General features: G+C 37.4%; 1 protein-coding gene across 1 annotated transcript in view; it reads right to left on the bottom strand.

Annotated features, from left to right (window-relative positions):
* PARD3B (par-3 family cell polarity regulator beta) overlaps window positions 1-12,047 on the bottom strand; it is a 1,037,082-nt gene that overhangs the window by 466,068 nt on the left and 558,967 nt on the right. The window contains exons 8-10 of the mRNA XM_047773303.1: window positions 10,086-10,444; window positions 7,378-7,517; window positions 5,980-6,108 (exon numbers count right to left, since the gene is read on the bottom strand). Coding sequence (XP_047629259.1) covers window positions 5,980-6,108; window positions 7,378-7,517; window positions 10,086-10,444 — 628 coding nt within the window. The remainder of the gene's footprint in view (window positions 1-5,979; window positions 6,109-7,377; window positions 7,518-10,085; window positions 10,445-12,047) is intronic.

Below are 12,047 nucleotides of genomic sequence, written 5' to 3'. Positions count from 1 at the left end.
AATTATTTTAATTTTAAAACATAACTCTTGCATTTTGGTTTAGGTAGAAAAATCATTCTGAAATCATCCTTCAATTTCTGCTACTTATCCACAAATAACCACTATAATATTCATTCTTCCTTAAGTACCTTGGTTAATTAAGCATAGAATCATTTGAATCAAATAGCCAAAGGGAATAAAATAATATATCAGCTAAATGAGGTTCATCTAAGATTTCAAACTTGAATTCTTGCATGATTCATGATGTTAAATAAATTGACATAGGAAGGTGTGAATTTCTAGCTTAAGAAGAAGAGAGAGTAAACCGTGAAGGGGCTGAGGCTGAATGTCATTTGCTAAGGTAGTCACTGGATCTGGTAAATGCAGTAGTGTTTGAATACACCGATCTCAGCAACTATTAAGGGGGCCTCCACGCATGCGTGCATCATTTTCTCCCCCCTCAGCAAAAGCAATGTTTCTGCATGAAGGTCAGATCAGCATGACAAACATGGCTAACTTTGGGATCTCAATCATGCCAAGCAGGTACTCGCTTGCTTGCAATACAGTTAATCCCCCTCGCAGAGGCCAGCACTTAATAATGGGCAAACTTGGCAGGTAGAAATTATAAATACATTTGAAATTTTCTCAGCTTGTTTTACCCACCAGGAATTGCTGTGATTTTCAGAATAATTTAAAGATAAGGCAGCAGGTCAGAACAGGAAACATTAAAGAGGTTAACAATGAAATGGCAGAAGAGTTCCTTTTCCCCAGTGAAAGAAGAGAGCCACACACATGTACCCGTGCATGGACATCCATGGTAAATAACACAGCCTCTTTCTCTGAAGCACTTTTTAAAAAAGCATGGAATAGAAAATCTTTATTTTTGTAGGATCTTTTCTAATGGAAAGACAGCTTTATTGACACTCTGCACACGACAGAAAGGATTTTAGGTGTCAGGGATGGAAAAGAACTTGAAGTCCATGTCTCTCCCCGAAGAGACCAAACCAACCACCAAAAAAAGGAGCATAATTTTCATTTCAAGTATAGACGCAGACACAGCAGTTGCACCTTCCAATTCTGTTACCGACACTACTCTCCAAGTCCCTTGTGCAAAAATGTTCCTTACGTGAACACCTTTTTAATAAACTCACCCCAATAAGGCGGTGAGAACATCAGACAATCTTCCAGATTGGGATTCTGGAGAGATTACCTTTGAAGCACACTTCTTTTGGTAAAAACACTAGAAAGAGCTAAATATTGATGATGTTATTACATAGATGCCTCTCATGTGATTTTCAATCCAGCCGGCCACAGATGGAAAGAAGCCTGGCTAAATGTGCCGCTATACTTGTGATACCAATCGCTCAGAAAGGAGGACATGGACCAGAAAATATAAGAATTCAGCCCCAGTTCTCTTATGTGGTTAAGTCAGAAGTGACCAGGAAATGGATGTGGAGGCCTTTGGAATGACAGAAGGTCACATCCCAGAGACCATCCTATATCAGGATTTCCTGTGGAACTGCTGACCACAGGCTCCCTTGACTGTGAGCGTTAAGACTTTACAGGAAGCTAATGATAACAAGGGTGTAAGGAAGATTTAACTGTCAGCAGAGAGGCAGAGCAGTGCTGTGAGGAGGGTATGGAGCTCCTGAAAGAGCATGACTTAACAAAAGGGCGAGGACAGCTCAGAACAGGAAACCAATAAACACAGTTTGTTTTCTTCAAAGGAGATAGAACAAGACAAAGGCAGGAAGTACTGTCCTTCCTTCATCCTGCCAGATTTTCAATGGAAAGTCAAGTGTGTGCATCAATCATGATAAGAGAGAGGGGACCAGAAACGATACCACCTTCAATTTTTTGAAAGAAAAATACAAAGATATATCACGTTGCACACTCTTCTTCATTCTGTGTTTTCAAATAGTCCAATGCCACACTCTGAATAACCACTGAAATATCCCCAGCATACCAAACATGACCTCTCTTTAAACTTCCTGCATGGTTCCCACTACTTAGCATTCAAGACAGATATTTGGGCTGGAAAGATATTATTCCATATTTCTCCAAAACAAAGATTCTGGGTCCACATTACTTAAGTGCTTGTAAGCCTCAAAGGCCCTGGCTTTGCTGTGGTTACAAAGAATAGCCCACATCTTTGGATAGATAGAAGTCACAATATTTTTTTTTTTATTTTTTATTTTTTTAGAAGTCACAATATTTCTATAAGAGACTGTTTGCCAGAAAATTCTAAGAGAATGGATGCTAACTTCATGCCCAACAAATTTTGTGTAACATGAAAATTGATGAGAACAAAGAATTTATTTTCACTCATAATCTCCTACCTGCACAATTAATATGCTCCCTGGTGGGCTTGGTCTGTGATGTCACTTTTTTGGCTAGAAATCCAATTTCATTAAATTACATTAAGTGAGAGTGAAATAATATATATAAACTGCCTGGCTTGTAAATTTGGTTGGTTAGACAAATTCTGTTTGTAATTCAGTATTTGGGATACAGGATACATTTAAAAATAATGAAAAAGAAAACTGTTCAAAATAGTAGTTAGTCCCAGGTAAGCCTGCATAAATTAATACCTATAAAGTATAATATTGATGTTAGGTAATAATGTCTTTACAGAAAGCGGTAATGTTCCAGAAGAAATAATTATTTCCAAAACACATTGAATACCAACAATTGACCAGAAGCAACACTAAGAACATTGCAGGCATTATCTCTTTTAATCCTCACAGCAATCCAATGACACAGATGGGGAAATCGAGCCTCTGAATGATTTTATAATCTGCTCCAGACCACACAATAGGGTGAGGACAAAAGCTGATCCTCAGAGATGATGCTAAGTGCTAAGAAATCTAGGCATTTAGTTCCTGCCCACTATGAGCCCATGGACTGGTTACTCAACAACCCTGAGCCTCTGTTTTCTCAACTGCAAAAGTAGAGCTGGACTCACTGATTTGTTCAGCTCCCTTTAGTTCAAAATTTCTATTATTCCTTTTGCAAACTTCTCGATTCAATTGTCTGATTGAAAATGCATCCAGAGTTTCACACTGGAATAAGATCAACATCCCCTTCTCCTTTATAGGAGGGTGGGAGGGGAGAAGGGAAGAGGAGAGCCTCCAGGAAGAAAGAATTAGCTGTGCAGTTGGGAATTCTAGAGGACATGTGGAAAAGGCATCTAAGTAACTGTTAGATGGGGAACCAGGGACTCGTGAGGGTTTGAGTTCCTAGCTGGAGCTCTGCCGTTGGGTTCTTTTGCAGGCCTAGGGCCTGCCTGGAATATTTCTCTTCCTAGGCAGGATTTTACTTCTCCCAGGATCATAGTTCAACAGAAAACACAGTCAAAACTTCATTCCTTGTTCTCCCACCCCTGAAACAAGTACATAGTCCTACTGAGGTTTTCTAAGAGTTTTTATCACCAGCAACCAGAGGGCTTCCTGCTATCATCCACGCTGCCCCCTTTTGTATTGCTTCTTTTCACTTTGACCCTTGTAGAGAAAGATCCAGGTATTTGGCTAAATAAAAGATTGAAGGAAAGGATCCATTAGAATTTAGAGAAAAAAGAATCTAGATGTCCAGTTTTGACAGCATTTCTCTTTAAGAAGAGTAAGGAGCTTCAGTGAGGTGATGAGGCGGAAACTCAAGATTCTGCCTTCCAAAGTGGCTGGGTATGGAGGAGTCAAGTAGAGGAAAGAAGGTGGCAACTGCATCTTCCCTTCCCTATCTGACCACAGATCTTCTCAAGGCATACAATAGAACAAGAGGAAAAATGGGTAAGATGATGGGAAAGAGAAGAAAGGATCATAAGGAAACTCCCTGATACAGAAGCATGAGGAGAAGGATTTTCTTTGGCCAATACGAAGGAGAATTAAAATATGCAAGGGGATTCCGGAAGGCTGTATGTTCAAACGTGAATATAAACATATGTAACAGAATATTAAGCTCAGAATAGGTATCTTGGAGGTTATCTATCCTCGTCACCTCACCAATGGGAGAACTGTTTCTAGAGCATCTCTGACATCTGGCAATCCTGGTTCTGTTTCAGTGTGCTAAGTAAGCTATTTCCTTCTTGGACAGCTCCAACAATTAGCAAGTGCTTGAAACATTATCACTTCCAACTATTTGTTTTGGAATAGGCTCACTTAGGGCAGGAAATTAGTCAGTTCTTTTTTTTCCTTTTTTTTTTTTTTTTTTGGCGGCAGCCTTGGCATATGGAAGTTCCTGGGCCAGGGATTGAACCCGTGCCACAGCAGTGACCTAAGGCACAGCAGTGATAATGTCAGCTCCTTAACCCACTGCACCAAAAGGGAACTCCCAGTCTTAATTATTTTTGTATCCCCAGAACCTCCAACTCAGTGCACAGCATATGCTCAGTAACTTGTTTGTTGGATTAATACATATGTAAATTAATGGATATAAACTATCTAAAAAACAGATTAAATTTTTCTTTCTAATTCATACAGTAACTCTTTATATATATGATAGCAATTATCAGGTGTCCTAAACTTTCTCTTTTCAAGTTAACTGTACTCAATTTCCTCAACTGTCACTGTTGTGATGATCTAACTCTGGGAACCTATCCTATTACCCATATGTGCCTTTGTCATTTCTTACATAGATCCAAAGGAAATAAAAACCAAAGGGTAATTAAAATCCCTTCTACCACATCTATCCCTTTTTATTATTATATAAAAGTTCTTTGAATTTTTTAAAAACACAAAATATTTCAATAATAATATGTGTGCATTGTTAAAAAAAATAAGTAAGGAAAATTTCTCATAATCCCAACAATCTGGGTGCATCTTCTCCCAGCTATTTTTAAAAAAAGGTTTTTAATGTAATTTCATCATATTGCATGTATCATTTTATACCCAACTTTTTATTTAATAATATACTATGAACATTCTCTCACACATTACTAATTCCCCACAGAGACTATTTTAAGTACTTATATTTCATTGGAAAGCTATCCAGTTATTTATTTTACCAATACCTTTTGGTTGTACAGTGCTCAATATATCACTACAATAAATAGAATGTGAGAAAGAAAAATCAATGTGCAAGAATTTTTTCCACATCTTTGATGATCAGTTTAGGACAAATTACTAAAAATGCTGCTACGAGGTCAAAGGGTATACATTTTTAATAAGACTTTTGAAATTCTCTTTCTTGAGATGCCTTTCCCAGCCTTCAAGACTAGGTTAAATTCCCTTGTTATATATTACTGCAGCAATCCACAGCCTGCTTTCATAATCTTTATCATCATTTTAAACACTTGCTTATATTTTAATTTTCTTTGAGACTACAAATTGCACTTAGGCAGGGCCATGAATATTTCTTCTGATTGTGTTTTACACACAGCCTAGCCCATAGCACACACGCAATGTATATATAATGTGTGTGTGTATGTGTGTGTGTATGCTATATTTGAGTTTAAGTTTCTGCCTTTTTTTACATACACATATATCTACTTATTTTCAGATTCTTTTCCCTTATAGGTTATTACAAAATATTGAGTAGAACTCCTATTCTATATGGTAGGTCCTTGTTGGTTATCTATTTGATATATAGTAGTGTGTATACGTTAACCCCAAACTCCTAATTCATTCCCTGCTGCCACAAATCCCCTTTGATAACCTAAATTTGTTGATTATGTCTGTGGGTCTATTTCTCTTTTGCATATAAGTTCATTTGTATCACTATTTTAGATTTCACATATAAACAATATCATATGATACTTGTCTTTATTTAGTTGAATACTGTTAAATTGCTTCCTTGAAGCATGTGTAAATTGATACATTTGAAGCACTACTTGCATTTATAACTCACTGCATCATCATCCTAAAACAGTGATACCCTAAATGGGGCAAAACACTTTCAGTGTGATTCAGTTTTTTTACAAATGAAGCCTATGACTCAGCAACTACGAATTCATAGTATATTAAGCTCCATATTGAAAATTCAGTAAGACTGTGATCTGAACATTACCAGTTCTCGGGGCAGAAAAGTTCCTTCTTGGCGGGCGATGACCAGTGATGCAGTCTCTCCCTGCTTGGTGCTCCTCAGCATGGCCACAAGCTCTTCCTGAGTTCGGCCAGTGATGTCTCTGCCATTTACCTAATGCATGCAAGCATATGAGCAGCCACAGTTACCAAACTTGCCATCTCCTTCCACCCTAGATGGTTTCTGAAAGCAAGCAGCAAATGGGCTCCCACAATCAATGGAGCTCTGGAAAAGATGAAAACTGAATACATGAACCCAAACCAACCATGTTTATAGTACTGGCAATATAGCAGCCATCATTATTCTGGTGCTGGACAGTCTCAGACATTCAGTGATTTTTCCCAAGACATCACATTCTTATGAAGGGGAAATCAAACTGACAGATACCAGAGAATGACTCATCAAGTAGGAAGGAAGCTGATTTCAAATCCTTAACTGGTACCATTTTCTGCCTAATACAAAAGGCAGAGATGGACCATTATCACATGGTAAATTCCTGCAGAAATAAGAGTTTTTTTGTTATAATTTTAGTGTTCTCCATGCTTAGAAAATTATAGTCACTACCTTACTATAGATTATTGGAGATTCTAATTTGGGGCTACATTAGTCATTTTGTACATTTTCTTTCATGATCTAAAACTACATAAAATGCTAAAGTGTTGCTTCCATGCTATAAGAAATTAAACGGAATCAGCCAGTTTCAATGAAGATGCTTTCTTAAAAGGTAAACTGACAATATATAAATAGCCAAGAAGATGATGCTATCAAACGAAAATAAATGAAAACAATAAACAAAACAAAACTTCTTGCTTGGGTATTCCAAATACTTCTCTATATGCATGGATCAGTCTGAGACAGACTGGTCCACCTTTGGAGAAAATTAAAGAAACCTTTATCAAGGCTTGAATGGGACTTTTAAATTCTTAGCCCTAATTGAATATATGATGAGCTCTTGGATTTGACCTAAATTTCCCAGAGGACCTATGAGGTGTAAGTAAGAAAGAGGAGATACGGAAAACTTTTTAGTATTATTTGGCCTCATATCACTATCCTTATTGAAAACTTACAAAGTAAGGCTATCCATTAACTAATTTTCTAACTAAAGTCCTTATCTTATCTATAAGTACAGTTTTCAATATATTGACTTCAAAACTTTATATGTTTATATATTTAAACACCAAGAAATATTTTTTAATTTTTATTTTTTAAGTTTTATTGAAGTATAATTAAGTTACAAGCTTGTGATCATTTCTGCTGTCCAACAAAGTGACCCAGTCATACATATATACATATCCAATCTCTGTCAGATTCTTTTCCCACACAGATTATCACAAATATTCGGTCAAGAAATATTTTATTGAAAATATTCATTTTAATTCTTACCTCCAAAATTCTGTCCCCTGATTGTAGACGGCCATCTTTTATTGCTGCTCCCTTTGGTAAAATATTTTTTACAAAAATGGGACCAGGACCATGTATGGAAGAATCTCTGGTAACCACAGTGAAACCAAGTCCTTCAGGGCCTAGTGTGTAAGATGAAGAAAATGCATAGTCACTTTAAGCAGGAATAATGTTATAGTCAATCTTACAGTAAAATCTATCTAATGTAGATGGATATAGAATAAGTGACATATTGACATCCCAGCAAATATTTTAAAGATGCTTCAGTTTTCCTGGTTTCAAATTCAGATTACATCTCCTGACAGGTCATGACGTTGTTACAGTGAATTTAGAGCCAATGTAGATGTATAAGACTTTTATTAAGGTTCTAGAAGAAACACCACATGCTATCCATATACATATGGGAGATTGATTTCTCAGTAAATCATAACTTGATTTCACACCTTCCCGACAAGCAAAGGGCCATCTGATGTGTCAGGCTTTCAATCAGCTAGCCACTCGTCACCCCTCTACCTGTGTCTCCATCCCCTGTGTATTGCAGCCCACTCTCCCATCACTTGCTCTTGCTACTCCTTCCCGTCTCTCACATCTCCAGGTTCTCCCTTTGCGTGTATGGAGTTTGTTCTTTCTTCGCAAAGGTAGGCTTAGATTTCTCTACTCTTAAGAATCCTTACTTCGATCCTACCGCTTCTTCAATCTTCCACCAGCTATGACCTCCACATGACCATATCCAGTAATTTTTCCTATTCTGATTCTTCCCCTTTTCTAGCTTTGACATTTCTCATTAATGATTTTTCTTGAAATTAACTCCTCCTCTGTTTTTTTTCTTTTTCCTTTACATAGGCTTAATCTTACTTAATTAAAATAGCCTCATGCTAGCAACATTTTACTTTTTATTTTTAAAATTTTTAAATTGCAGTTGACTTACAAGGTGTCGATTTCTACTGTATAGCAAAGTGACCCAGGTATACAATAGATAGATAGATAGACAGACAATCTTCCACCATATTCTATCACAAGAGACTGCATTCAGTTTCTGAATATTTTCCTACCTCTCTAATCATATCATATCCCTCACCCTTTCTCTTATCCACTATTCTCCTGCTTTAACATAGATGTTCCCCGAGGATCAATCCTGGAGCAATTTTACTCTCTGCATTGGCCAGTTCCTGGCTCCAACTACCATCTCCCTCTGGATATGACACCTATATCTCTTTGGCTCTAGTCTCTCTGGTGCCAGGTTTCTAGATATCACCTATGCCCATACTTTCATTAGCATTTTCAACTTCACCATCAACCTCCTTCTCTGAAAGAGATCCTGGCCTTTTTCTACTTAAAATTCTTATTTCTGGTAATGGCATTTCCACTGTGCAAGTCACCCTGACCAAAAACCTCAACACTGACTGTGCCTCCTCTCTTCACTCCTATATCCAGTCACACTTAGGCATACATATCCTGGATGCAATGCACCCTTTTCTGATCCCTTGTGGTTTGCTCTCTTCTTTAGTACATCTTTTTGCTGTCAGATTAATCTTCCCCAAACCCAGCTGTAATGTAATATGCTTTATTTTTGCATTCAAGGCTTTTGGATGGGTTTTTAAGGTCACATTCTGTGTCTGATTTATCTACCCTCAAAGCACTCAACCCCATGCCTTATACACAGCTGCATAATTTGAATAAAAGCACAACTAATGCATTTATATAAAAAACCTAATTGCTAAGTGCACTGGAGTATTTGTGTCTTCTGGTCAGTATATTTTCTTCCCAGCCTAGAATTCTTATAGGGGAACAAAATCTTTACCAGAAGACACTTCAGAATAATCTCCATATCCCATTTAAAGGTACATATTATTTTCTTTAGCTGTACGTTAATAAGTATTCTAAAATCTCCTTATGAGCATTACATTTTCTGTTAATTCAGACAAAGACCCATGAAATCTTGATTTTTTTTTTTTTAACAGAGTCTTGAAAATCAGAGTGGATTGCTGAAGATTGCAGTGGGGAAGAGATTATCTAGAGATGTTACAGGGAAAAGCACAGAAGGGCCTGAATGCATTTGTGTGTATGTGTATAACTACATAAACATGGTGAACAGACATGATCTAGTCTTACTGATCTGGGCTGGACAGGAACAGAAAAGTTGAAAAAGATGAAGAAAGAAAAGGTTATGCATGCTTTTGAAACTAAGTATATTTGAAAATTGTTTGCAATGTTGAATTAGTGAAATTAATAATTACTACATATTTGCTGAGGATAATTTTTTGCTCATATAAAAACTATCTTCAAGAACCAGATATACCATATTGGCTTTTCAGACCTGGGCTAAATGATGCTTCAAAAACCACTAATCTTGCTCAAAACAGAGACAGATGAATTTTAGTGCCTCTGTAAGTATTAAGTAATGATACAATATTGCTCCATTCCTATCAAGTTTGAAATGGTTCTTTCTTTTTCTCATGCCTTTCTAATTTTCTTGTTTAAAATACTCTACGCTCTCCAGGAAAAAAAAAAAAGAATAAGAAAGTACTACAATTTCAAGAAATTTAAGTTACCAAAGTATACACTTTAACTCTGCTCTTTGATTCAATTAAATGAAGGAGGAATTAACAAAATTAGCCTTAATGCATTTCTCTTAACCAATTTTACATGTTACAATAATAGAATGCTATTAGGCATAATTTAATAATTACCTTTCTTTAGGTCAATCTTAATTTTCTTTGCATTTTTCTTGCTGCCAAAGCCCATGAGAGGGGAGAGTGAGGGAGAAGATGGCTTTCTTCCCACCCTTGGCACTCGGGGGCTCCTGCTTTGCTGCAGGGAAGTTGAAGCATCATCTTTAGGACCGTTTGATCCTGTGGGATTTACCATCTTGAGGCCGGATTTCCCATGGACAGAAGGTGGCACTTTTGTTCTTGAAGCACCATCGTTGTTACCAAAAATGTGAAGAGGTCCAATAACTGATTTCTCATACTGTTCCCGGTTTTGTGGTGGAAGCACACGGAGGAGCACACTTGGAGATTTCATTGCCTGACGGAAGACGTCCTGAGCCCTTAAAAGACAGTAAATGTGTAAAGATGCTGGGTCTTAGCATGCTGTGCTGACTAAAGCCCCAGCATCACTGCTACAGGAGCAGCATGGCAGTGTAAGCACAGGAGATGTTACTACCAGTGTGACTTGGCTAACTTAAGTACTAGTTACCACATATGGCCTGCCCGGTAGGTGCCACCTCACTGGGCTACATGCATATTATCAACATGCATACTTCTCTCATTTAACCTTCTCAGAAACCATGTTAAGTAAATGTAATTGGCTCTCATTTTGCAAACTGAAGTTCAGCAACCTGTCCAATGACCCAGAGCTTTTAAGCATTTCTAAATCTGAAAATCTGTCCAGAAGTATTTCCTGAAGTAGATATGAAAGCAAGCTTTAATCTTAAATGGAAAAATAAATCTTCACAGTTTTGGTCAGATTATTATTTGCTTTCCTTTGAGGGCTTTATTCTAAAGTACAGGGTCTTTTCTAACATGGGTTGTGTTCCAGAAGCCCAGTTTTGACACAAACATTTGTTCATGGAGACATTTGGTAGGTGTGTTGGTTGTGCCATATATCACAGTGGACTTTCAATTCACCAAGCACTTCTCCCTGTTATTCTATTATAGAGTACCTGCATTTTCTACTTTTTTGTCTTAGCGCTTGCTGTTTTTTTCTTAAATTTACTCCTACTTTTTCTCTCTTTCTACCTTATGCCTCCTTATCCCTTATGACTGCTTAAACCAACCATCTTTCCCAGATTTCTTGCCAATGAGATGAGGGGTTAGAGGAAATCTGGCTCATCAGGGAGGAAGAAACTGGTTTGTTGTCTTGTTTCTCTTTCCTACTTCCTGAAACTCAGAAGTGATGGAGGGAACTCCAGCAGGTATCTTGTGACCACAGCACAATGTCAAGAGAGTAGCTCTGTAACAAGGATGGCAAAGCAGAAAGGTGGAAGATGCCTGATCACTGATGGTGGTGAATCCACCACACTAACTCTGGACTGCCACCTGTTTACTTATTTGTCCTTAGAAAAAATATGTTGTTTAGCTCCCCTTATTTTAGGTCTCTGTTATGAGCAGCCACACTAAATACTACTTAGTCACAATTCCAACTACTAACTGATCTTTGCCTCATCTTAGTGAAGAGCATACACAGTTAGGGGAGGAGGGAGAAGACTTCACTTAGCCCAACTCCTTTGATCACTTCCTTGACTAGGAGTCAACTTCTACACCATATTGAGTTTTATGAACCTTGATTTCTACCTATAGGATAATAATATCTTCCTTGAATTCCTATTAAGTCTTAGTAAAAAGCACAGTGCTATACAAAAATAATATCATTACTGACAATTATAATTTTGCCTATTATTCGTTATTTTCAGAAACAGACCTCTAAGGGTTAATTTTCTTCCACACTTAAGCAGCTAGTGTCCACTGCCCTCCACTCACAACCACACAGCCTCTTCCTCCAACGCAGTATTAGGAATTAATAGTCACAGAGAAGACACAAGTTCTTTTGGTCAGAAAGATTGGTGGTCATTAGTAAAGAGCATTCGTGATTATTCCCTTGGTCCACTGTAATGCCAACATATATTTCAAAAAAGCATATGCAGAGTGCTG

This window comes from Phacochoerus africanus, chromosome 3, assembly GCF_016906955.1.
Source record: "Phacochoerus africanus isolate WHEZ1 chromosome 3, ROS_Pafr_v1, whole genome shotgun sequence".
NCBI classification, from domain to species: domain Eukaryota; kingdom Metazoa; phylum Chordata; class Mammalia; order Artiodactyla; family Suidae; genus Phacochoerus; species Phacochoerus africanus.
The sequence above is the reverse complement of the archived record's forward strand: the minus strand, read 5'-3'. Positions and strand labels throughout refer to the sequence as shown.